Source organism: Clytia hemisphaerica, unplaced genomic scaffold (genome assembly GCF_902728285.1).
Source record: "Clytia hemisphaerica strain Z4C2 unplaced genomic scaffold, Clytia hemisphaerica genome assembly, whole genome shotgun sequence".
Classification (NCBI taxonomy): Eukaryota; Metazoa; Cnidaria; class Hydrozoa; order Leptothecata; family Clytiidae; genus Clytia; species Clytia hemisphaerica.
Window position 1 is genome coordinate 579,155 of NW_027103598.1, and position 27,990 is coordinate 607,144.

General features: G+C 35.1%; 2 protein-coding genes across 3 annotated transcripts; both read right to left on the minus strand.

The window, feature by feature from the left end:
• Positions 1-895: 895 nt before the first annotated feature.
• On the minus strand, positions 896-25,996 carry LOC136801898 (zinc metalloproteinase nas-14-like). 2 transcript variants are annotated; one of them, XM_067058576.1, is made up of 9 exons: positions 25,875-25,996; positions 25,428-25,519; positions 17,096-17,188; positions 16,212-16,346; positions 15,760-15,883; positions 14,241-14,428; positions 13,816-13,906; positions 12,911-13,626; positions 896-1,435 (listed from the first exon to the last, which is right to left on the minus strand). In XM_067058576.1, exons 3-8 carry the CDS (start codon positions 17,148-17,150, stop codon positions 12,927-12,929), a joined length of 1,293 nt encoding a protein of 430 aa, XP_066914677.1. In that variant the 5' UTR covers positions 17,151-17,188; positions 25,428-25,519; positions 25,875-25,996; the 3' UTR covers positions 896-1,435; positions 12,911-12,926. The 2 variants fall into 2 exon arrangements, with proteins under 2 accessions (XP_066914677.1, XP_066914676.1); XM_067058575.1 differs by lacking the exons at positions 25,428-25,519; positions 25,875-25,996 and adding an exon at positions 20,562-20,754.
• On the minus strand, positions 3,551-4,645 carry LOC136801860 (uncharacterized). Its single transcript, XM_067058522.1, has one exon. The coding sequence runs from the start codon at positions 4,643-4,645 to the stop codon at positions 3,551-3,553; it is 1,095 nt and encodes a 364-aa protein (XP_066914623.1).
• Positions 25,997-27,990: the final 1,994 nt, after the last annotated feature.

The window sequence follows — 27,990 nt, forward strand, 5'->3', positions numbered from 1 at the left end:
ATGTGTGGTGGGTGTTCCTTTTTCTGTCCTATTCCCTCAGATCAGAATTAATTCACGGAAGTTTTACTTGCATTTTAAAACACATATATAGTTGAGATTTCCTCAACACAAAACAAAAGCATACCTATTTCGAATTGGGGTCTGTCTGATAATGTACCCAGTCTGCTAAATGTTCTATTCTTTGGTCACCATTTTGCATGATATTGTCGATTTAGAGTAGTCTGAAAAATTAAGAACGCATTTAAGAACATTTAAGGCTGAAAATTGCTAAAAAAATAAGCACATCCAGGCTCAGCCAAATTTTAAGTGTTCTAATAAAAAAAAAACGTGTATCGGTCTTTCTCGTAACAAACCTTTTGTTACATTCTCAATATTCCCTTCTTTTATGCACGGTAAGCGGAGGATTTTTTCGTCGCTCGTTCGAAGCAAGCAAAACAAAAGTACGAGCATCGATGATATTTTCATATTTTTTTCATGTCAAAATATTAGGCAGAAGCACAACTTGCTATGTAATCACTTAAATAATCTAAATCTCGAAAAATCATGTTTTGAAAAACTGACTATAATTAGGTCTGAAATTTAGTTTTGTAGGTCACAGTAGGTGCCAAAATGACAATAATCGATTTACTGGGGACATTTTCAATGAAGAACGAAGAGGGAAAATTTATAAAATGTTCATAAAATTTCTTTGAAATTAAGCTTAGCATCTAACTTTAACTGATTAATAAAAATGTTAAAAAATATTTTAAAAATATCATCATTATTAGAAAATAAATACTAGTGTATGTACGAAAGTTGAATAATATAATTTGTATTAAATATATCATGAAAAAAATCTCAAAAATAACAAAAAACTAGTCGATAGCAGATTGATTTCGATGCACTTGCCTGACCTGTCAAAGAACTGAGATATAAAATTCATCCCTTTTTCATAATAGACCTTATCGGAGTTTTTGATTTTTCTAAAAAAGCGATGCATTGTGGGATTGTTTCGAGTGTATTACAATAGAGAATTCCCTCGAGGAATTCCTAAGAGATTTCTATTGTAATACACTTGAAACAATCCCACAATGCATCACTTTTTTAGAAAAATCTAAAACTCCGATAAGGTCTATTTGATTTCAACGCCATGTATTGATTTTCTTCTGATTAATTTTAATAAAAATTCTCCACACCATCCTATGTCGGCTCTACAGAGAAAAAAAATTGAAAATCATGCCCTTTTCAAAAGTCTGTGTGACCTTTGTAAATTGTTCACAATCTATGACAGTCAGTTCCAGGGTCGAAATACACTTGTCTGTCCCTCTATCCTTGAGAACCAACAGCAATCTTCAACACCATCGTCAGCAAGGACCACACTTTTTCTTGCAATAGATCCTCCGACTTCCACTACAAATGTTCTTCTTCTGACAAAAGCCGAATTTATCCCGACAATCTGTGTAGAAAAACAAGATTCGCAAATATGCGACAAAATATTTCCCAACAACAGCTTTTAAAATTGTAATTGAAATTATTTTCTAACGATGAAACAAAAATTCTTGTCCTTACTTCTTCTTATTCCTTAACTCTATCAATCACTGTAAATAAAGTTATCAAATAAATATACTATAGAAAAGAGAGTATTTTACAAATACACCCTGATAAGAATTTGTTTTCTTCGCACACGCACGCGGTTAAGCTTGGTTCCCACTGGGCGATAAGAAGCGATAGAAAGCGATAGAAAGCGACAGAAAGTGAGGGAAAATATATTTTTTCAATTTTCAATGGAAACATGGCGATAACTTCTGTCGCTTTCTATCGCTTTCCATCGCTTTCTATCGCTTTCCATCGCCAGAATAAAAAGATGAAAAAGTTTTCATATTTATCGCTTTCTATCGCCTAACATGAAAGAGTTCCGACAATTTTTGAACATAGATTCTCAAAGTAATGATTTTTTTCGTAAAAAAAATTAAAAACAAAAGTGTGTGATATGAGAGTTTCTCTTGATTTTGTTCTGCTATTTGAGTGTACGTACTGCAACGAATAAAAATATAACAGACATGACCAAACGACAACTTACTACACAAGAGTATGAAGAAGTAAGCGAGGCCGTTCGATTATATCCCTGTCTATATGACAAATCCAAAAAAGAGTACAAGGACAACACTGTCACTGAAAATGCATGGAAGGAGGTTTCAAAAAGCTTAAGCTTCATAGAAAATGGTAAGTGTTTTTTTCATATGAGATTCACATTAATATTAAACTAAAGAAACGATTTTAGAGATTGTCATTCTAATGTCACTGCTGTACTTTATTTGATGCAAAATTGTGGCAAAACAAGCCATTTACATAAAAATACTTTTCCTTCTCCAGAAAAAAAGGCAAAGAATGCGTTCGAGAACATGAAGAAGAATTACTCGAAAAAGAAGGGCAACCTGAAAAGTGCACGATCTCAATCAGGGAATAACCGAGAACCCGTGGACAAAGCGTTAGCTGAGTACAACAAGTGGAAGTTCTGTGCATGGTTAGACGAGTTCCTACAACCTCGAACATCTAAATCTTCAGTCGACAACTATTCGAGCCAACAATATACGTATCATGAAGAGGAAGAGCTAAGCCAATTAGAAGAAGAGCTTCCGGATAAACCTGTTGATCCTCCTTGTCCCTTTATTGATGACGAAAGCGGAGGTGAAAGTGGAGGTGAAAGCGACAACGAAAGAAACAGCCTCGAAGATACGAATATTTCAATGTCACCTGGACTAGCACCTACCATTACAAATCACGCCAATAACCCATCAGTCCTACCGAAGCCATTAACTCAGCAGAAAGCAGCATTGCCAAAACCAAATCCACCCAAGAGAAAACTGGCACAAGAAAAGGGAAAAGAAAATGAATACGAAAAACAAAAGTTGACATTTTTAAAAAACATGAGCACGAGGATGGAGTCACGTGATCGAGAAAAGGCAAAAAAGCCATTGCCCCAAAATGACGCGGAAGATCGATTCGTTGCTACAGTTGCAGATGACTTGCGTCAGCTTTCTCAATTGGAAAAATTGATGGCCAAGAATGAGATAAAAAACACTTTATTCAAATACCAAATGATGGTTCTACAAAATCAGAATCAAAATGTAAATCTGCGACAGGCATCAATGCAAAGAGAAATTCAAACTCATCACAATGTTTTACGTAGCCCTGGAAATGGACAGTACTCTAACTCGGCTCCTTTAATAACTAACTTCAGAAACCCTGAGGATGCTACATTTAACAACACAAATCCTGCTGTACCAAATGATTTTCAAAGCCCTGAAAGAGGAAATTTTTCTTTCAATGGTTCAACACCTACTCAGAATTACCGAAACCCCGAAAATGGAAACAACTTTCAATCTCCAGTACAGTCACCTTCATATTCTCCCTCCCCCTCGTACCCACCACCCAATGCAGCTTATGGAAACTCGACCCTTGACCAGCAATACCAACAATAGTTTTGTAGACTACCCGTAAACTAGCAAACTTTATTTATTTTATATCATAATCATGGTTAATATAAAGACAGAAATTTACACAAAATTTTCTAATTGTCTTCAGTACTATAAGATGTCCTTGTAACGTAATGTTCTTGCCAGCTTACACTGCCCTCCTCACTGTTGACAAAAGATAGAAGGTCGCCTCTCATTTTTATCGCTTGGTTAGAATACCTTGATCCTTTCACTCGATTTATCGGTACCAACCCTCTACTTTCGCATTGCACTTTTCTCCACTCACCTTCTTTCAATTTTCCTGTACTATCATAGGAATCGACAAAACCACTAGGGCAATACGAGGCATTGTCAGTGATGCGTAAATAATTATGGAGGCTCAAGCAAGCCAAAACATAATTCTCGACATTTTCAACTTTTGCTCTGATCGGTGAATATAGAATCCTCCATCTTGCTGAAAGAATTCCAAAAGCATTTTCAATGGTTCTTCTTGCACGAGACAAGCGGTAATTGAAAATGCGCTGCTCTTTCGTAAGCTTTCCGGGATACGGTCTCATCAACCAAGATTTCAGCGGAAATATTTCATCCCCGACCAAAAAATATGGTAGTGGATCAAAATTACAGCTCTTATACTTTGACGGGTCTGGTGTTCCCAAAGCACCATTTTCGATCAACTCTCCTATTTTGGATTTGGACAACACACCACTGTCATTGTTACTTCCATAATGCCCAAGGTCAAAAAGGGTGAAACAGTAATTGCTGTCACAAATGGCAAGCAAAACAATACTGTAAAAACCCTTGTAATTATAATAGTATGTACCCGTCATTTTGGGACATTCTATTCTGATATGTTTGCCATCCAGTGCCCCGATGCAGTGAGGGAAGTTCCAAGTCTCTTCGAAACCATTTGCTATATTGAGCCACTCCTCTTCTGTTGTTGGGGTTTTCAAATAGGGGTCTCGTAAGGCATGAAAGATTGCAAGAGATGTTTCGGAAATTATTTTGCTGACAGTTGATCTACCGATACGATAGCTGAAGCTTAACGACTGTTGACTTTCACCTGTTGCCAAGAAACGTAGGGTTAGAGCAAGCCTTTGAGGAGCAGAGATGGGTGTTCGAAAATTTGTTTTCTGCTTTGTGATGTATGGTCCGACTAGACTGCACAAATGTTGGAATCGATCTGGTGACATTCGCATATACCTAAAAATTGTAAGAATTTCCTTTATAGAATTCTCATTATGAACTTCTAAAGCTCCTATACTTATATATAACGTTTCATTACAATACACACTAGACTATGAATATCCAAGCGAACTATCTAGGCCTTATATAAAGAAAATTCAGGATAAAAATAAGCACTTACTTGAAAAAGTATTCTCTGTCTCCCTGTCGCAATTCACGAAGCAAATTGTTAAACGCACCTTGCCTTTCACGTTCTCTGAAAATTTTTCGAACCCAAAACCGATGTTTCCTAATTTTTTTTCGTTTTTCTTCATCGATTAAAATATATGCAAGAATGGCTAAGTCTTCTTCCTCTGATGATGAATCCATCTTTATTCGTTTGATTTCTTTCTGCTCGTAGTTTAAATTTTTCTCCTCTAATTTTTCAAAAACATCTGTTTTTTCATATTTCCATCGCTTGCTATCGCTTTCTATCGCTTTCATTTTGAGAAGTTATCGCTTTCTATCGCTTTCTATCGCTTCTTATCGCCCAGTGGGAACCAAGCTTTAGACGATGTTATCGTCCGTTACAGTGATAATAAAGGCGGGAAAAATGGCGGTATGGCGTTATGGCGGTATACGGAAAAAAATCGGCGGGAGAGTTTCGAAGAAACGGACGATACCAATTTGGCGCACCTTCACTCAAACGATTTTGCCTGACTGACCTCTGAGAGAGGTCAGCGGGTTTTCGAGATTTTCCGTTTGCGTTTTTTGTTCGAACTGAGTGCAAACAGTGCAAACAGCTAAACGTTTGAGAAAGATGGCTGATGAAATTTCACTCAGATTGTTTTTATGAGATTTATTTTCATGGTGGAGAACAATTATTTCTACTTTTATTAGTCTTTTTTATGCATGAATTTTTGTGTACAGTATATAAGTCTTTAGTGTGTCAGTAGGGATTAGATTCCTCAAGATTTGCTTTTGGAAAAGTCTTTTTGAATATGAACAACAACCTGACTGACTTTCCTTTCAAGATTCCATTTTAATCAGGTATGTTTTCCATTCTTTCCATTCCTTAAAATTTTCAGCTGCTTTTCAGTGCTTCTATGTGGTTTATGTGCACGAGCTCTCACTCTATTCTCAACTACTTTATACCTCAAACTACTTTTTGATTTTTGATTGAAAATACTTTCCTTCATGTATATTTTTTCATGTTTGTTTCTAATCTAGTATTTTATTTTCCCAAGTTTCTAGGAATAGAACCTTTTAGAACTGGTGTTACAAATTCTAATTCTTCTTATTTATTGGGTGTTCAGTGGCGTTGTGGTATAGTGGGCATCAACCTTGATTCCTGTACAGACGACCAAGGTTCGATTCCCACTCACAACGGTTCACTTGGCAAGTGAACAAACCTTCGCCCGGGTCAACCCATGCCATGTGAGGGGAATTGGGTAGTCAGTTCAAGGTGCTGACGGGATGCTTACTCAAAGCATCTAAAGTTGCGAGAATGGGCTACCAGAGCCTCCTGTAACTCAACCATAATAGAATAGAATAGATTGCCACTTTCAATGGACATGGACAAGCTTCTTTGAGATTTTTCTCAAAAGTAAAAAGAGGGTGTTCTTAGGTTAGGTAGGGGCAATTAATTGAACCAGAACGTAGTTTATATTCAGTTAATTCCAGATGTACGAGTACATGAAAAACAAAATGTTTAAAAGTCATCATAATTTTTTGGCAAATTCACGGTGTGAAAGGTTGAAATTTTTCATGAATTGCACCTATTCACTGCAAATTCATGATATGTGCCATTCCAAGGTCTTCTGACATTACATCATGTATATACCCAATAGGTGATTCGTTGTAAGTGACGTAAAATAAGTCAATACGTCACTTTCAACCAATCAGCTGTGGACGACAATGGTGCATATCAAGAGTTAACCAAAAATGTTTTTGTGAAATCACCAAAAAGGTTTTGGTAATAAGTTTCCCTACTGCTTATATACCTTTTTATAAAATTATTTCGTGTTATTTTGTGAAATTTTTGAAATTGAACCAGTAGAACATGGTTGGAAAATTGTTCTGTACGTTATATGAAGAATAAAACCAGTCAAAACAATCAAAAATGGTACTGCCAAATGCAAGCTGTAAATACTCATGTTGCTACCCCAAAATGTAAAAATTGTACTTACACATTCTCAAGCAATTGTTATTCCTTTACTATTCTAATACAGGTCAAGACATTCAGCGACAAAAATTTTTAGCATAATCTTGGGTTGCGGCGAATTAAAATATTTCATATATATAATTTTTTGACTTATATTTTTTTATAAAATAACTTCAGATTGAATGAATATCTCAAACAAAATTTGGTGAATTGTGTGGCAAAGGAATGTTTATATCATGTAAAAAAATTCCAGAATTATGCCAATTTTAGCAATTTTTTAACAAGAAATTTGGCTGTTTGAAAAAAGAAACTGTCTGACTGTTGTCGCCCTTTGCTGAAAAAACGAGATTTTGATTGGGGTATCTTTTGGGCATTTTTTATTTGCAAATTTCTTCCAGTCTGTACAGAGAGTATACACACCAGATCTGAAGTCAATCTGAAGAGTGCTCTAGGATTTATGGTAATTTTAATGCTACATAAGTTAATGTAAATATGGTTTCGCAATAGCAGACAGTATAATGTTTATATAAAGAAGTTAGCAAAACAGAACTAAAAACTAAAATTTTATCCTTATTTTTTAAAATTTATATAGGAAATCAGAAAAAAACAATTTTTAATTATAGAGATTACTTCAGGGATTTTAATTAGGGTGAGAATTTGTTCTGGCATTTTTTGGTTTAATTTCTCGAAACCCTGAAAAAGCTCAGTTTTTACTCCAATCAGCCGATTAAAAGCAATTGAAAGGCCATTTGTAGAATATGTAGTACGATATGTCTGAGAAAATAAAATATCTTATCTTTTTTTAAATAATCATTTTTTCCAGCTAGGAATTCGATAAGACTTTCAAGTAGCATTGTATGGTAGCAATAACAGCATCTTGCTGTACCATGAACGTCTACAACTTCCACCTAAGGCCAGAATATAATTATCTATGAATATAGAATATATGGTGGAAAATATCGGAAACAAATTGTCTTCAATTGTCAAACTATCCTGTAATGATTTTTTGTATCAGAATAAAACTCTTCTCTAGCTGCCAGAAGCACATAGTCTACCTTCAAATTGATACCATCTTCCAGACAAACAAAAATTAAAAACTTCAAAATGATTTCCTGTGGCTATAATTATACTTCTATACTACTGAACATGTCAAATATAAAAAATATAAAAGTTAAAAATTAGTAACTTGTAGAATTTCTAACAAAACAAAAATAGGGAGTATTGAAAAGAAGGTAAAAAGCTGTTTTTATCAGAAGGGAAATGTGTAAAATGATACTAAATGTACAGCAAGTGTGGGTGTCTTTGAGTTAAATTACTGTAGTTAAAAAGAAGAAAAATAAAGGTTGGAAGTAAAAAATATTAACAACAAACCTGTTAGTCTTTGTGGTGATTATTTCTGAAGTCAAAGTATGTTAAACATATGAAGCATGGCTCTTAAAATTTAAATACTTGTTGCAAATAAATTGCAAACTAACATTCTAAATTTGAGCTACAAAATAAACCCATAAAGAAAAGAATTTCATGCAAGAAATTCCTTCAGCCATAGAAAAGTAAAAGTTGATGCTGTTGTGCGTTTTCGAATGTTTTGAAAATGACCGAACCGAATCGTCAATAATACGCAAAGGCAAATCCACGGCTTTTTTCAGTTTTTTTGCTTTTGCGCCAAATTTGCATCGTCTACACTGTAAACATCTCCGCCACTGCTTACTCCACCCGAATTTATCACGCCTCTTCTAAACTATTCCCTTTTTTAGTGATCTTGTGTAGACGATAGGATCGTCTAGCACGCGGTGATAGGCGCGAGCGTTGCACGTATAGAGGTTGTTTACATCGAATTTCTCGAGCGATACTTTGTTAAATTAGTTTCCTTGTGGTAACATACACGGAACCGTCCGCGATAGATGATCTAGACATGTTCACGGACTTATATCCGGATGACGGACTTTTGGCTATCATCCATGTTTCTTGCCTTTATAAATATTGTGTATCATGATACTAGCTGGTCTCTCTGCCAGTTTTTTAGAGAAGTTCTAAGAAATTTTACTTCTCATCGACCGGGTCGTAGGTAAAATATCTTAAATTAATGAATGTGAAAATTTTGCTTCGTTTATCTTTTAGACCACCTCTCCATATCAAATATCTGCAATTAATTCAAGATTAAAGAATTCGCAGCGCTTTTTTGGTTGCGGTGGCCCCAAGGTGTACTGGAGATCATTTTATCTACATCATTCATATATACTACTATAGCATGTTATCGTATTGAAATCTTGCCACGTGGGGCATACCCCCTAGATACCCAACAGTAGCCCAAATTCTTTAAGCACAAATTAACTTTTGGATTGGATACATTTTTCAGCATCTATTTTAACTTTAATAATATGGTATTTATTTTAATGATTTAACTCAAATTTTCTCAATTGGCGCTTTATTAAATTTTTGTGAATTTACTTTAGGTGCGGCGCGATATTAAAAGTTCAATTCAGTTTTCATATAAAAATTTCTTTTTTGTCTAAATAATAAATGAAAAAGGAAGCAGCACAGAGAAGGGTTAATAAATTTGGATGTAAATACGGAATAAACATTGAATATTAATATCAAAAGAAAGAAAAATAATATCAAAGTAATTATTTTTTCTTCGATAGCCAGTTAACTGTCCTGGCAAATATATTTTGATGCCTTTTAAAAAAATTTATGCCCCAATGAATTTTTAACATTTTCACACTTGATTTTGAACTTTGAAATCCATCGTCCGTTCATAAAGACTGGAATGGAGATTTCCGTTAATTCTTCTCAATTCATGATGTAATCTTTTACACGGAAGCACACGAAATAATACGGACTAGTGGCAAAAGTCTTTTGTTATTTTGCCACTAGTTCCGGGTTATCTCGGGTGCTTCCGTGGAAAAGATTACGTCATGAATATCATGAATAGCGAGGTTAAATATTTTGATGAAAATCGCCACGACGGATGGAAAATGCTAGTGATGACGTCATAACTCGAGAATTCCGAACCTCAGTTTTGACAAATCAGGTTGCATATTTTCACAAGTGTATTTCGTTCGTCGCAGGGAATTACCCCCTATTTTCATTACTGGGGGAAGATAGTGCCGTAGCCTGCAGATATTTAAATTGACTTTTATTCTAAAAGCCATTCCAGTCTAAATCGACATTCAGAGCTTAATTATACTACATAAGTAAATTGCTGAGTTTTAGTAGGAGTTGGTACTTAGGAAGTAGAGAATTGGCCTAAATCAAGCTGTGTTTGAGAAGTAACGTCGAAATCTTTTAGTGCTTTTTGCATCTAATTTTTGCGGTCGAAATAAAAATATTAGTAAAACAAAATTATAAAAAGGGGGGGAATTTAGTTCCCTAAGGTATTGTATTGTATATTGGTGTCCCAGGTGACTTATGGCATGTGTCAAAATTTTCATGTTTTTGAGACATGCCATAACTTACCTCAGCTTTTTTTTAAAGACAAGCCTACATAATGTTTGCAATGAAGAGTTTCTTTGAGCTATTTACAGTATAAAATATAAAGTACTATGAAAATATTTTTAAATCCACATAAATTCATAGAACATCAAATACAAAAGAGCAGGAAAAACTGAAGAGTTTCTTTTTTAAGTTATTATACAGTTTAAAATATGAAGTAGTATCCATGAAAATATATTAAAATCTATATACGGTTAGAATATGAAAATACAAATTATAAAGAACAGCAGAAGCAAAGTATATGATTGATAAAGGCAAGTCAAGGAAGCTAAATACTGGTCTATTCTCAAAGCTGGCAAGTAAGATTGGCCAAAACAGTGCCACAGGATAGCTGAAATATAGGGCAGAACAAAATAGAAAAAACAACAAATATCAAAAGAGAACAAAAAACAACAATGTTTTTTTTTCTGCAGCTTTCTCAAATGCACGTTTTTTCAATGATGAGAGACACACAAGCTCACTGAAGGTATTTGTGTCCATCTGCAAAACAGCATTGAAATAATTACAGTTTTTAGCGGCAAAATATAAAAATATTAACATATGGACAAACATTCTCATCATAGCCCATACTCTTATAAGAATAATTATAAATTGATTCTTTTCAAAGTTCAGAAGACTGCTGAGTGAAGATAAAACTTAATAACCACACCTTCAAACATCAAAAGAGAACAAAAAATAACAATGTAACAGTAGAACGGAATGGTATTTAATTTACCTCCAAGTCATAAAAAGATCAAGATTAAAATTCAATTCTTTTTTCCAGCAAAATTCAAAAGACAGCTACTGTAAATGAAAACAAATATCAAAAGAAATTTTCTTTTACTATAATAAAAGTCATCAATGACAGTTCTATAAATTTAAAGTCTCACAGCAAGGGAGTAAGTTTACTTAAACCCAATACAATAATTTTGTGCATCATAAAGCATGATCGAGTTACAGTCCTGCAGTAGGGCAATACTGATGTCATCAACATCACGGGGCACGGCAGAGCCAAATCTTTTAAAGTATTCCTCCACCTGGCTTCCTCCAAACCTAACTTTGACTGATTCGCGATCATCCTCAAATTCTAATAGAGTACTAATTTTCTTTTTCATGCGTACGGTTGAGATATTAGATTTACATGATGAGCAGCAAGAAAATAAGTTTGGATTTGGTGATGTAGGATCTTTGAATTTATTACATGAAGTACAGTAATACCTGCGTTGCAAATTGATCACTCTGATGGGTGGATACTTGACAGCTGATGTTTTCTGATTAGTTGGTAATGGGGATGGGGCTACAGCAGTGTCATCATTGTAAATTTTGGTTGAAGAATTAGTGGTTAGAGACAACTTGCCATACCCAGCCTTCACTTTAGCGTTGATAACACGATAGGTTCCACTATTCTCCACTTGATTTACTAAATCACCCCAAAGAGCCAATGGCATTGCAGCGCACCAGTTGAGTCATTAGCCCAACAATCTTTTTTGTTGACAGGATCACTCTTGTAATGTAAGGAAGCTGCACACTTACAACTGGACGGTTATCAATATTAATGAATGCCTTAATTGATACAATGTCACAGATAAGGGTGATGTCGCTAATATTGATTATGTATGGGTGCATCTGGCTGACCGTGACCTTTTGGTTCAGGAACTGGCAGATACGGAAATTCTACAGCCGTCTTTGTTTCTTTTGAAGGGCTTCCAAATTTGATGACATCATTGTATTTCTTCAACTTACTTGGGCTTAGATAAACATTATCTAATTGAAGAGGGGTTTTTTCTTCTGCGGCTTCCTCAAATGCACGTTTTTTCGATGGCGAACTGGACTCTGGACGACACTTTCAACCATCTCTTTCAATCTAGAGCAACACAGAGCATAAAAACCAAACGTGAACGCAAAGCTTACTGGGTAATTAGTTTGAAAATTAAAATGTGTCTCTCACTTCAAGAATACTAGGGAGATAAACTTCCACAGTTTTCCATATCCTTAATATTGTTTTTATCTCAATAGTAATAAAATAGCATACGCCAAAGCTTTGGAAAGACTAGCTACTGACACTTATTCATTCTATTATCACACGCTTTCAGATCGCGCGACCGCTTTCAAAAGTTTACATCGAACCTCCCTAAAAAGCCGATTTTAAAAACATTTCCCCCATAAACCGGGAAATATTAAAAAAAGGATTTCAAATAAATAAAAAGCATTAATTGTTTTTTTTTTGAAAATTGAAAGCTTAAGTTTTAGGCCATAACGCAACCCTCTAATATGTTCTGTTATAGGGATGCCTCAAAACTATAAATATAAGCGTCAAGCGACCGTAGCATAAAGGTAGAGCAACTAGCTACAGTGCGCAATATTCCCAAAATGGTACTTGATGATCAGTAACTAAAGAGAAGGATCAAGGGTAAGTGGAGAAATCCAGGGAAAGGAGGGCCTACCTTCGGGTTGACAGCTATACGAAAAGGTAGCCTTCGGGTCACCCTCGACTGCGGTCGTAAACTTACTACTTATAAATATAATCTACTTCAAAATGTAATTTTCATGGATAAAAGCGAATGATGTTTGAGTGTTTTCATTTTTATCGGCAAGGTAACCCATACAGTCCGAGTTCATTTTCATCAAAATAAAAACAAAGAACTGATCCATTTCTTACCTGAGTCATTTCTCTTTTATTTTTCCTTTTCATCGGATGAGCACAGTTCGCAGGTCTTCTGACATCCTTTAGAATAGAAAGAGATTCCGCAGAAAATACTGTCCGGTGGGAAATTGCAATGTACAGAAGTGTTCACGCATGCCTTCTTCCTTTCTCGCTTGCTAGCTTTTCTTCTAGGTTTTTTTGTGGTGGTTGTAGTCGTAGTTTTAACTTTTGTCCTAGGTTTTTTGGTTGATTTCTTTGTTGTAGTGGTTGTCGTAGGTTTTTTAGTGGTGGTCGTTGTAGTCGTAGTTTTAGCTTTTGTCCTAGGTTTTTTAGTTGATTTCTTTGTTGTAGTGGTCGTAGGTTTTTTAGTGGTGGTCGTTGGTTTTTTAGTGGTAGTCGTTGTTGTGGTGGTCGTAGGTTTTTTAGTTGATTTCTTTGTTGTAGTGGTCGTAGGTTTTTTGGTGGTGGTCGTTGGCTTTTTAGTGGTAGTCGTTGCTGTGGTGGTCGTTGGTTTTTTAGTGGTGGTCGTTGGCCTTTTAGTGGTGGTCGTTGTTGTAGTGGTCGTAGTTTTTTTTGTAGTTGTCGTTGGCTTTTTGGGACTTTCTCCACGGCAATACATTCTGTTGATTTCCTTGATATCACTTTTGGTAAGTTCGTATCCTCCAAGTTCGGATTTGTCTCCTCCTTTCATTTCCATCGTAAACAAGTCGAAATTATTGGTGAAATAAGATCTAAAAGAGAATTAGATTAGATTAGATTCATCCAAAATGATAATGGGAGAAAGCGAAAAAACGTCGCAAAGCGTGTCAAAAGGAATGGAGGTAAGAGAGCAAAGGCATGAAGTTGAAGTAGAAAAGACAATGTATATCAAAAGTTTGGAAATTGATACGAGGGAGAAAATGTGTGAAATTTCATCTAACCTCTCATACTGCATAACACTTTTGACGTCATATTTTTCCGACTTGGCTGCTTCAATCCAGTCATAAACAATATCAAAGTTGTGTTCCTTCCCTGAAAGAACAGAAGAAGAGTACGTTTTTTTTACTTAAGAAGTAAATTCATTAACGCGAACGCTCCCACAATATTAAAACCCTTTCTCTTCGCTTATATGAGAATCTTATAAAAATATTTTAAAATTATTGAATTGACGTAAAAAACTTTTTTGTAAAAGACTCGTTAAAAAATATCGTTAAACCTTCTGAAACCTCGAAAAAAACTAATGAAGGAGAGCAAATGTTTTTAGAATTTCTCAAAATCCTTTATTAAACCTCATAAAAAAATAAAAATCTCGATACACTTTACATATCTCGTAATAAAAGCTTTAAAAGCTTTAAACAGCACTCACCCTCGCGTATATTGTTTTTATGAATGACGACATACTGGTCGCGATCGGGGCGTTGATGTTCATGCCAAAAACCAAGGGCGTGCATTGCCTCGTGTTGAATAAGATCTTCAAATAGACAAGACCATTCGTCGATGGCAATTTCTTGGACACCCGATTTATCAGGCGAGTACCCTACGTAAGACCAACAGCTGCAAAGTAATAAAGTAAAGAAAAAATGAAGAAATTAACTCGAAATGTATAAATATGATTGCGAGTCTGTTTCAACGTGACTGATTTTGAAGCTTTTTTCACATGTGCCTTATACCTTATTGGGGAAAAAAATGTCAGAGTTTTATTTAGTCGGGGTTTTTTTTTCGTCGGGGAAAAATTTTGAAGCTTTTTTTACATGTAAGTAAAATTTACTTAAGACCTTGAAGGTTGGGGAATTTCCCTAAGCTTACGTAGTGTTTTAAGGCCTTATGTGGAGTTTTCTTACGTTTAAAAAGTTTTGAACGGAAGGAAAAGTCACGTAAGACCATCTTAATCGACGAAAACTCTACATAATGTCGGGGAAATTCCCAAAAGACAGCCTTACAAACGATTTCTGTAATATCTAAAGTAAAACTTTACGTGTATGTGAAAAAAGCCTTAGAGGCATTTTCGTCACTTTCCTCCGACCAAAATTTCAAATTCGTCACTTTTCCTCGACGAAATTTACAATTTAGTCACTTTCACCCAACTAAATTATCCAAATGAAATGGTTTTCTTCACTATGTAATTCGAAAAAAGATCTTGTAATTCGACATTTAAAGCACCAATTTCAGTTAATAAAGGTGTAAAAAATTTAGATTTTAATTTTGGTTGGGGTTTAAAAAATCGGATAAAAGTTTTGGTCGGGGGATAAAAAAATCGGTTAAAAGTTTTGGTCGGGTGATAAATATCGGGGAAAAAATTTGTCAGGGGAAAATTTCGTCACCCCCTCAAAATTTTCCTCATTTTTTTCCCCGATAAGGTAGTGTTGTATTAATTAATTGCGTCCTTTTTACTATATATGAAACAAGGTGTGTGTACAGGGCATAACAAGAGAGCCTCGAAGTGTGCACAGGGTATAACAAGAGAGCCTCGAAGTGTGCACAGGGCATAACAAGAGACCCTCGAAGTGTGCACAGGGCATACAAAAGAGCCTCGAAGTGTGCACAGGGCATAACAAGAGACCCTCGAAGTGTGCACAGGGCATAACAAAAATGCCTAGAAGTGTGCACAGGGCATAACAAGAGACCCTCGAAGTGTGCACAGGACATAACAAAAGAGCCTAGAAGTGTGCACAGGGCATAACAAGAGACCCTCGAAGTGTGCACAGGGCATAACAAAAGAGCCTCGAAGTGTGCACAGGGCATAACAAGAGACCCTCGAAGTGTGCACAGGGCATAACAAAAGAGCCTCGAAGTGTGCACAGGGCATAACAAGAGAGCCTCGAAGTGTGCACAGGGCATAACAAGAGAGCCTCGAAGTGTGCACAGGATAAAACATGAAAACTCACCCTTGGTTTGGTATGAACTTGATATAATCTTTCTCCGTTGTCCGACGGACGAACTTCAAACAGGTGTGTTCGGAAAACTTGGCCAAAGCATTCTCGATCTCCATGTCATACCCGTCTAGTGTAGCTGGATGAGCGAAGGTGGTTTTAGTTATAAAAAACGATACAAAAATTCAGGGTATGGCATTGAAGAAATTTTAGTTAGAATAAATAGATTAGTGCACAACATAAAGAAATATTTTCTAAAACGGTTCTAGGCTTCTGCTTATCCTCTAGCGAAAAAAAAAATCTTATAGAAACTAGGAAGTATGTCTATAGAGGTCTGCTATTCAGACTAAAACGGTTCTAGAAAATATTAGCCTTCGGACCTTACATCTGATTCGACGCACTCATTTCATAGCCTTTTTCCAGACACAATCAGAAATTAAATTAATTTTAAAAATCATCGAACTTACCACCACTTCCCACTACGTAAGGAATAGTTGTTGATGCCCAGAGTTTAATTTGTGATCCGGAACTCCTTCTCTTCCGGCTTGTTTTCCGTATTCTTTCATCACCGTCCACCAACTCGCTATCTTCCCTTCGCCTAACTGAAAAAATGAGGAAAAGTGAGATGTGTTTTGCGGTAAGGCTAAAACTAGCCTGGGGTCAAATTAAAGCTTTTTTCTAGACTGTGTGGTTCGAGAGATTTTAGTTGCTTTTGGAACGTAAAAATAGGATGAAGCAATGTTTTTTATTTGAAAATAAGGGATTTCAAATCTATTAATCATGTTTGTTTCCCATTTTTAAATATATTTTGCAACTGTAGTAAGTAGTTTTTTTGTTGTTTGGGATTTTAAACATTCTTTTCCAAAATGGCGACCTTGTCAATTACTACTAGTCTACTTCGTCTGGACTCAACGTCATAAAAGTCATCAAAAAGCAAAGTTCAGCAAGCATACAACGGGACAAGCTGGAGTTTTTACAAGCTCTTATTTGATTTGGTTGGTCGTTAAGATGTAATAAAAGAATCTTATTACTTTTTCTAAAGAACGCGTCATCTCTATCACTTTAAATGACCAATTAGTGAAGTATGTTGTAAAAACTCCAAGGCATCTCAATTAGAAAGTCCAATCTCTTCGAATTATAGGAAAAATTTTACGAAGTGTTCCAAGTTTGCGAATTATAGAAAAAATTTAACTTTAACTTCACAGTTTCAATTGAAAACCCTTTAAAAAAGTTAAAAGAAGGCACTCCAATGACTTTCTGCCGACTTTTACCGACCTTCGTAAACAAATAAAAGAAGGAATGGCAAAAGTCAACAGTCTAAGCTAGATTCAAAATTGATTGTTTCACTTACTGCCGTCGTTGACGAAATCAACAACATGCGGATGATCGTGGATTGTCGGCGTCATTGTCGTTTCTCGATCGCTGCTCGGTAAACATTCGGTATCTACGAGAAAAAGAAAAAAAATTGGAATGTTTAAGTTCTTCAAAAGTTCGAATAATTTCTTCAGTCAAAAGACAGTGCATGTTAGAAAACTTCATTCTCAGCGCTGGTCAAGATCTACATTCCTATCATAAGAAATTTTAAACTTTGTTTTTGAAATCTAAAACTTCATATAAGCAATAAAACTTGAAGCTTGTCGGCTTATTTTGGACGTATGCACATGTCACTCGGGTTTGAAGGGTTCAGGGAATAATTTGTCAAATAAGAGAAGAGGCACATCCAATACAATAACAGAATGTTTCGATTTTCCGTGAAACTTCTTTCTTATCATCCTCCAAATTTCGTAAGTGACATCCTTCACAAGCCACTTTCAAAAATACACACAAAAAATAATGACGCTAAATCGTATCCGTCAAAATGATGATTATTTCCTTAACATGAAATAGAGGTTTTTAACTCTCCAAAACAAAACAATGAAAAACCATGTAAAAAGAAAAAGAATAACAAGGAAAATCGTTAAAACGCGTTCATTAATTTATTTTCGCCGCAAAAAATATCACGAGGAAAGTGGGAGTGTAATTTTGAGTGGATTTTATTATCCTGCATATTGTATAATTTGTTCAAAGAGTTTTCGTGTACGAGAGAGGAACAGTATGGCTATTCTTCGCTAATCGACTAAAAAGGTACTTTGACAATTCATGATATTCATGACGTAATGTTTTTTACGGAAATACCCCGGTTTTAGCCAGTAGTGGCCACTTTTAAAGTAGACAAAAGTTGTATAAAATTTGCCACTACTGGCATAAACCGTCAAAACCGGTCTTTCCGTAGAAAACATTACGTCATGAATATCATGAATGTTAAATGGCTGTACCGTAAGCCTTCATTAAAGGGCGAATCGAGCAAAAAATCCTACCATCATATTTAGAGACTGTTCTAAGAAATTGAAGAAAAAGTTCCTTAAAAAGATAGATGAGAAACAAGAAATGTTCTAATAGGTTTGAAGTGTTCAATGTTTGCAAACTGAGATTTCTCTCTGAAGGGTCTGAAGCATTGAGTTTCAAAGTCCAAGGCTAGAGGCGAATTTCTATCCTTTCCCATGCTTAAGCCAAAATGAGCCAAAATGACGAATTTAACCCTGCACTTTCTTTGTTTTCGCGTTTCACTTTTTTCGATTTCTGGCGGTGAATGTTCACCGATCAACCGTCTGTATAAAACCTCACGGGCCGCGTAACTTTATGTAACTTGCGTAGTAATATTAAGGAAAAAAGTGGCTTCTAATATTACATAGTAGAGTCGACTCTAGCCTTTGATTAGTACTAGTAATAACATATTTTAGAGGGTGATTTGGGATTAATAACCCCGAGGTTCATTGAAAACATTTCAAAATAGCCCGGACGTAGTGAGGGCTATTTTGAAGTGTTTTCAATGAAAAGAGGGGTTATTAATCCAAAATCACCCGAGAATACCATGTTATTCCGCGTTAATTATATGGTCAAAAAAAGAATTGAAGAACACTCAATCGCTATTCTTTTCGAAACTTATAAAAACATTCAAAACTATAAAAAAACATTCGACTGACACTCTTATTTTGATTGGCTTAAAAAATTCGTACGATATTTTGTTAACCAATCAGATATTTTTCTTTCAACCAATAGAAATTTTTGTTTACATCAGGGCGATTACAAAAAAGCTCAAAAAAGCCCGCTCGTCCTTTTAATTATACCTGAAACTGAACTTGTTGTTTTCAGGATAGATTCGTTACTAAAGTGAAGTATGCCATCATTATGACGACCGACGAAGATTGTAATAGGCTAGTCAAAATACGCACTGGACAAAATAAGAGATTTCCAATCTTGGAAATATCTTGAAAATATGATATTTCCACATACATTTGTAAATCTGAAAATATGATGTTTCTATATTTCAAAACCTAAACTTTGGAAATAGTATAGTTATATATAATATGAAAGTTATATTTTCAGATTTACAAATGTTTATGGAAATATCACATTTTCAAGATATTTCCAGGATTGGAAATCTCTTATTCCGCCCTGTGACGGAATTTTATTGGTTGAAACTCACTAGCCTCATTATATTGTTTGGTCGTCGTAGCGATTATATCGATTTACTTACAAGGAAGAAGAAACTAGTTGCTAGCGCCTTTTGATCCAGTACCAGGATGCTACAAAAAGCCTGAGCAGGTTTCTCAAGTGGTATAATTAACATTTTTTTCAGTGTGTCATTCCTTCTCGTTAATGAGGAGTACGAATGCAGTAATTATAATTAACAGATCATTATTAGATGTGAAATCAGTGGATCTTCCAAAATAATGGATGAAATTATGATCCATGCTTTGTCAAATGATGTCAGATTTTGTTTAGCAAAAATACTTTAATTTTCAGTTGGAAAAAAGTTAAATTTATGCAAAGGAGATGTTTGGAATACTTTGAAATATCTTTAAAACGTAAGCGAGCGTTATAAAAGTCAAATTGTCTCCCCTAGAAACGATGAAAACACCTTGAAATTGTGAAAAATGAGGCTTAACCTTGATATCCCAAATAAAATAAGATTGAGGAAAGTTGAATAACAGAGTTCTAACATATAACAGAGGCAAATACTATCCTGTTTTTGAGGGAAAAGAAGTTCGGGGAAAGACCGGTGTTGTTGAAGGGAAGAATGAAACTAATCCCATAGAAAATGACGCAAAATGTATTTCCATCTCCGAGAGGGAGTGCCTTCTCATTGTTTTCATGGAAGAAACACAGCACTCTCCTTCGTATTTCGAAGAAGCATTGGAATCAAAATTTCCTGAAGATTTTGTTGTTTTTCTGATTTCTCTTTCTTTTCTCCTTTTTGTTTTTGTTTTTGTTACAATGAAAAAAAGCTTATCTGCCTCTGAACTTTTGGCAGGCGAAGGACTTGTCGATTTCATTTGATCCACTTTTTTCTCAACCTCTTTCAATATTTTCTTTTACACTTCACTCGAACTTCAATTCAAAAGAATGTTGAAAGATTGCCAAAAAAACAAAAACAAACTAGAAAACAACTTCTTTTGTAAACATACTGAACACACGTTCGCAGTCGTTGGGAAAAAGTTCGCTGATATTTCATCAACCCTGATGGCAAGACTGACTCAGATTATTCGTGCTACTCTTAAAGATAAATGCTGTATCGTGATGCGTATTTTTGCCACATTCGTTATTCAGCTATTTCATATTCCATGCTACCAAAATAGTGTAATTTTCTCAAGCTCTGTAATGAAGTGTCAAGCTAACCAAAAATATCAAGTTTCTACAAATACTTATTGAGAAAAAACGAGAAACTCATAGCATGACGATCCGCAAAATTGGAAAACAACAAGAGTCGCACTTACTGTAAATAGTAGCAACAACAATGACCATCAAAGTTGAAACCAGTTTGCTAAATGCCATATTCAAAAGATTTCTAATGGAAATAAGGTTTTCTTTTTCTCAATACTCAAAATATCTTCCGAAAATGACCAATCGTCCAAGAGAAAACCACAAAAAGTTCTAAACAAGGTATTATTCAAATGTCTTCAGATTGCTTTTCCAAAAGAAAACACCAATACGGCTGGACAAGCTGAAACGTTGAGGAGACACACACAAGGACTGTTCTTCGATCCGACCAAACACAGTTTATGCGACAGTTGCTCACTTATTAAGAAGACAGTATCACAATATATTGTACGAGTAATCAAACATCGCATCTCCGCTTTTATAACGGCCAATATTACCATGGTGATGACGTCATCATTATAATGCTATTGTTTTAAATTGTTGCTGATTTTCATATTTGTTTTTCTTTTCTGTAATCTTTCGATTGGCATCATATATTAATTGTGATCTAATTTCGATATGGCTAATCTTGGAATAACAATTACCAGAGAGCTGGCGATGAAACAATGTTCACGCCTCGATCATTTTGTCTGTAGAAAATCATCCACAGCTGGCAAAAAGTGAAGAAAAACTTTAATAAAACGCTCTTAAAACATTTTTTGAACGGGCGTACTCAGATAAGCAAATCCTGACTGCAAAATATTGCGCTATTTTTTCCATCCCCACTGAATATTCAAATCCCCAGCCATTAAAAACATGGGAATATCCAATCCCCATTGAGTTTCAGTCCATTTTTTTTACCCCCACTGGCTGAAAAAATTCTACCGGGTCTGTGTGAAGGGGGTGTTTAATATGTTCTTAATTTCACCATTTTGTTGGTAATTTTTGTTCATATTCCCCGAGAAATCGGGTGTTTTTGAATCCAATGCCTTAAAATGTTCTAAACTTGTTCTTATTATCTTTGTCATCGAAGCCTTATGTTCTTATATAGTTTGTTCTTAAACAAAAACATGTACACTAAAAAGGCTCCAATGTTTTGCACTCAGCGAAGAAACCTATGATCCATTCAGCTTATATTTGCCCTCAAGAATTTGTTTAGAAGCATCTACTTGAAGCTTTCAAATAACGGAACGAGACATCAAAATAGCAAGATATTGGCCCTTGCAAAACTGCTGTGGAATCAAGTTACAATCTCTAAAGCTCTTCAATTATGAATTGGGCTGCTTATAGAAAAGTCAAGCTAAGGTTGAGGAAGATAAGAGGTTGAGATCATTCATTCATCATCATGTTGTTGCTAAGTAGATGAAGAAAATGAAGAAGACGAAAGGAAACTTTTTAAACTTCATCCTTGAAGATTTGCTATTTTTGAAGCTGTCTTTCCTTTTGGACACAAGAAATGGAAATCGAACTTTTTGGCTTTTGGCCAATCGTGACCTATTCATTTAATTTTTTGCTGTAGTTTAGAGTTTTACAGGGATTTAAAAGATTAGAAATTCAAGAATAATGTTCTCGTAAAAAGCCAATTTTCTCTGCCAAGTAAAGAAAGTTATACAATGTTGTTACCAAAGATACCATGTTGAGAAAACGAGGTCAAAGGGTTGGGATTGAGTTATAAAACAAAAGCGTTTACGTCCTCTTATTTCCTAACCTACCAAGATTTGCACAAGACAAGATTATGAAGACGTTGAACTTTGGCATTTTTCGGAAGAAGGCGTGACATGTGAAAGGTTCTACCATTATTGTCGAAAGAGTCTACTGTGATAGCAAAGCACTGATTGAGAAAGATTAAAAATATTAGGGGAGATAGCCATCTCTCAAATTTCAGTAGTGTGTCAAAGCTCCTAGGAGATCAAATAATTTATAAAAATAAACCGAGAAACAGTACACCCCGTACGCCTCCACTGTATTGTGGTTTACATCATTCTCTGACCTCTGACCCAACAACAAATCAATTAAACGAATCAAAATGAGATGTTATCTATTGAAGCAGACTTTCCAGGTGGCTTTCCAAATATGAGAATCCATCATGATTATACATACGAAAAATTATCCTTCTGTTAACATTCATACAACATCGTTTGTATGTCGTGGACGTTAGATGAACCTTTTTAAGACGTTTCGAATGGCCTTTCTTTATCAGAATTGGACGATATAAGAATGTTAATTGCCATCATTTCCGTTTCATGAAAAATATGCAACACAGTCACAAGTATTTGACAAATTGTTCAACTGATAAAGGTTGTTCCATTGATTGAGATGGTTGATGGTAGTGTGTGCAATTAATTGACCCACCGTCTGTCTTTTCTGAGACACTGGAACGTAGGAATAATACTTATAAATGGTACTTATAAAAAAGATAGGAGAGTGGTTTGCAGTAGCGTGGTGGTAGGGCGGCAGGGGGTTCCCGGCGGAGGTTTTTCAAAGGGGCGCCGAAATACAAAAGGTGCAAAAAGACTAACTTTTTCGTGCTCGCTTTGCTCGCGTTATTTTTGAAAAATATTTACTTTTCATAGGGGGCGTCAAAATCAAAATCTTCTAATTGCCTCCACAGTTTGCCCGAGTTTTAAGGTATTCAAGATCGGTAGGTTTCGGAACTAGCATATATAGTGATCACTGTTCACTCAAATACCCTATTTTTTACGAGAAAGTTTTTATAGAACACCCAAAAGTCAGAACATTATAAGAACAATGCTGAGAATGGAATTGAGCGTCAAAGAGAATGTGAAAATGGTGTATTAGGAACACGATAAGAAGAATTTGAGGCTCAAAGTGTTGAAATAAATAAGAACAATCACCTGTTTACTGGTTCTTATAAAAAAGTGTATATAAGTAGTACTTTTTAATCAATCAAATCGACATATCGTCTACAACTTAAGATGGTTTAATCTAAAAGCAGACTTTCAAGAAAAAAACTGACACCGTTTCGGCAAACTAAAAAAAATCTGAGAAGATTTAAATTCCACTTTTTTCCTGACCGCTTGAAACAATCCAGAAGTGTTTTTTAATCCTTGGTTAGGTGGAACGGAATCGGTCAGGATCATCCAATATCACGAGACACCTTTCTGCTCTTATAGATAACAGATTGCGCACTTTTTAGAACAGGGCCTTAGAGGCTAATATGATTGGTTGATCAAAAAGGCCGTCTGATTATCGAATAATTTTCTTTAATGTTTTCCTGTGGCCACGACTCTGCTATGACGAAGCTGGAAATCTACTACGGCAGCACTTTGTATAAAAACAGTTACGATATTTTGCGAAATCTTTCGAAAAAAGAGTAGCTTGACGTAACATAGCCTATACTAGACGTCACCCGCGTTTTTTTACGCAATTAACGAGATGAAAAATCCCGGTTTTTAGTGAGGTACTCGCTAGACGTAACATTGACGTAACTTGACGTAACATTGACGTAACATTGACGTAACTTTTCACCGACAGATGCAAGGCGTCTTACAAACAGAGCGAACAGCTCGTCATGGAAGATTGTGCAAAAAAGGTCAATATCAGCAGTTTTATTTAGCTAACCCGGATACACAGTCAATGAAATTTCAAAACAGAGGTGAAATGAACTTTCTATGAGATGACGTTTTCAATTAAGAGAATGAGGCTTAGAAGCCCCCTGTTAATGCTGTGGAACAATAAAAGTCGTGTTTTTGTTGGCATGTTGAAATCTGTAACCATGTTGCATTGTTTATGTAAGCCTACTGGAAGCAAGAATACTTATCCAGTATCAGGCTTTCAGTATGAAGTTGACCACATATAGTGAGTGGTCTCTGGACGATATGGACAGGCACTGTCTACTATCCAGTATCAAACTTTCGGGTAGGAATTAAAGACTTTTTTATTAGGCACTGGCTGTTTACTTATCTCCAATACTACTTATGATATTTTTAGTTTTCATGAAAATGAGTCATTCCGTTCTACTCTATCGGAAGTTGTTTGCATCTTAAAACGGATTAAAAACGGATAAAAACGGATTAGTGAATGAATTTTTGGTTTCTCATTTCTCTTGCAACATATGCTTTACTTTATAATGAACACAAATTATATAATATGACCTTCTAGGAGGATTCCTTAATGGTTTTTGGCAAAGTTTTTGAAACTTCCAGGTTAGAAATGAATGATTTCATTTCCAGGAGTTCAAGTTTCAACTAAGTAAAAACAAATCGTTTTTGCAATTGTCATAATCGTTACAAAATCTATTTGCTTCACATTTAGAAGTTAAATAGTGGAGAAAACATTCTCCGCCTTGCCCGATGATAGGAGAAGAATCTCTTCGAAACGTGGCCAAACGTAAATCTCGTGATCCAAGCCACGATGAACTTCCAATATGATTTTGAATATTGTTGTAATGACCAAAAAAACACGGAATAGATTCCAATTATTGTACAAGTTGTCGCGAAAAAAGATCACGTGCCATTTTTTTCTGGATACCCTGTAAAGAATGTCGATGAAGAAACAACAACAAAACGAAAACGAAAATCTTATTTGGCCTTTGGCGTACTGAGTCGGAAGCATCGGGAAAACAGGAGCAGGAACAATGAAGTATAAGTCTAAAGGGCTAAAAGCGAATCTCCTTGGTAGGATTTGAAGCCACAAAATCCTACCTAAATTGTTTTTTGTAAAAATTATTCATAAAAGATGTCTCATGACAATTAAAATGACACAGAGAAAAACTTTGATAAACCTTGCAAATTTAGTGAAACACACACAAAAACTTTCTTCATATAGAAGTGGTACGATTCAATACTTTTTCTCCGGACACCCTGTATATCCAATATCATGGCTACGAAAATAATGAAGTCGTGAATCATTCTGAACGCATCTTTAATTATCACGGTGTAAAAATAGTTTTTAATGAGAAGTGGATAAGTATTTCATCTTACCGCTTGAGGGCGTGCGTCCATTCTTTGCCGCGAGATTTACTCTTCCGTCCGCAAGATAAGATTTCAGTTGTGTCAGTGTTGTTTCCGATTTGCTGAAATGAATGAAAGAGATATTTATTTTTATTTTCGAAAAATAATTCAGCATTCAAAGTAGATTGACATTGAAATAGTAAACTTTATGGATCACCTGCTCCAAAACTTTTTTCCGTAAGCCTATATTCCCGTTGTTGTTTTAAGTGCCCGTACATTTTTATTTCTCAAAGGTACAACTTCTTGTTTGAGAGATGAATAAAGGCGTCATCCATATAGTACGTAAGCGCGGAAGGGGAGAAGGGGGGACTAGGCAAAAGAGAACGTCTTTTCTCTGCGTACAAGGGGAAGGGGGTGTTAAATATTTGGAAAATCTTTCCGTGCATACTATGCGTATGAAACAAGAAATCGCCTTACCTAGTTGTCAGGCCAACAACCAACGAAATTCTTTTGAATTCAACAACTCTCTTTATCAAACAATCAACAATTTCCACAAAAAGCTAAACATTTTATTTTTCAATATCATTTTTCTGTTAGTTAACCCTGTAAAAAGTAGAAAGAAAGGCGATAATTAATCGGGGAAGGTCAAGGGCGTTGGCGGGAGAAAATGTTGTTAACGAATTGGGCGGTTTACTGTAAAAGCTTGTTGAAAATTGTCCGTAACCGGAATAACATCCTAATTGTGTTCATTTGACGTTCATTAAAACAAGTTTACTTTAGCCTGTACCAAACTCTTATGTTTAACAATCTCTCCTGTGTGAATTCGCTCCCAAAAAACGTCCTACGTACACATAAAATTACCATACTGAGTAAACAAATGAAGAGGAAAACACTGGAATAAAGTGGACCTTGAAACAGAAGAAAAATCTGACTTATTCAAGAACCAAGTTTGTTACTTTAATCGGATTAACTTTCACGATTTTGCGAATATTTGCCATTTTCGCGAAAACGCGTGAGATTCCTGACTCGGGAAATTAAATCCACCACGAAATTTTTAAAATCACATTTTTGGCGGAAAATACAGTCTAAAGTCTCCATTTGTTGCAAAAAATTACTATTTTCAGTTATTTTCAGGCTTATTCACGAAATTAAATCCACGAGAAAATTTTCAAAACTCTGACTCGCAAAATTAAATGCAGAAAATCTCGCGATATTTTTTTTAATCCGATTAAAGTAGATTCAAGTTCCCAGCAATGAAAAGAAACAAAATTCTTTATTTGATGTAAAATATATTTCGTCAAAAATTGATTTATACAAAAACAAACTGAAACCAAGAGAGTGAAATACCACACTGTAGTAGGTTGACGGTAGACGAACTCGAAACATTCACTTTCACTTTCACTTTACTCTTTGATGTCTAATACCCCCCCCCCCGCTTATTATTTTTTTCTCGATTTTTTCAACCCCCCGGAACTTATTAGGGCCCCCCGTTTAATAATCTTTGAAAATATTCTCAGCTGTCAAAAAAAGATTTCCTCATTTTGCTCTAAATAGCCAGGTTTTACTCTATAGCCCCGTTCATAAGACACCTGAGAAAAGATTGCTAGAACCCTTTGAGCCCCGGTGACTATTATTACTATTATTGACAACTGACGCTAACGTAGGAATGCTAATAAACCATGATACATCTATATTCAAATTTCAAAATCCGTTCCAAAAAAATTAGCTTTGAAGACTTTGCTTTTGAGGGAAACAAACATGATTTTAAAGATAATAATTCATTCGAAAGATAATTGAGAGTGCAATAAAGAAAATCTCAAAAATTTGTGAAAAACTTTAAAGTAGAAAACCTAAGAAGAAATTAAAAACCATTATTTTATAAAGCCCTCCAAAAAAGTTAAAAATCGGCCAAAAATAGTCAAAATGAGCCTTTAGTAACTTCTTTTATTTATGGTTAATCTAAATTAAATTCCCCGAAAATTTCTTCCCTTAAGATTAAGTAAGAATTCAGAAAAAAGTTGAGAAATCTGCACTTTGTTTATTCTTCATTTTTACTTTTTATGATTGGAAGCTTACATTAAAATACACTCAAAATTATCTTTACAACGAGACATTAGGTTGCCAACTCTTTTGGAACAGACTTGTGTGTTTTTCAAATCAAAACCCGAAAGTTATTAATTGGTATAAATTTCAAAAATAACAAGCAACATGCTGAATGGACCTACCTGTTGATCAAAATCAGATAAAAGTAGGTATTCTACATTTTACTATTGGTATTGAGCAAACACGATAAGTTTTAGAACAATGCAAAAACGTCTTATTTATTTTCTTTTATCATTGTGTAACTTGGTCGTCTTTTTTTGAAAATATTATGACGAAAAAAAATTTTCCGAGAAAAATTACTTCAACCACATTTTAAGGTACATTGCACTCTATCTTTCTGACAAAAATCAGGAAAAACTAATTAAACAATTTTGCACCAAGTCCAAAAAACCTTATTTTTAGGTAGTTTTTTGCCCAAATTTACCCCAAATTCTTTTTTCAAAATCGGGCTCCGTCACTTTTTAGGCATTGCTATTTTGTATCATTGTGC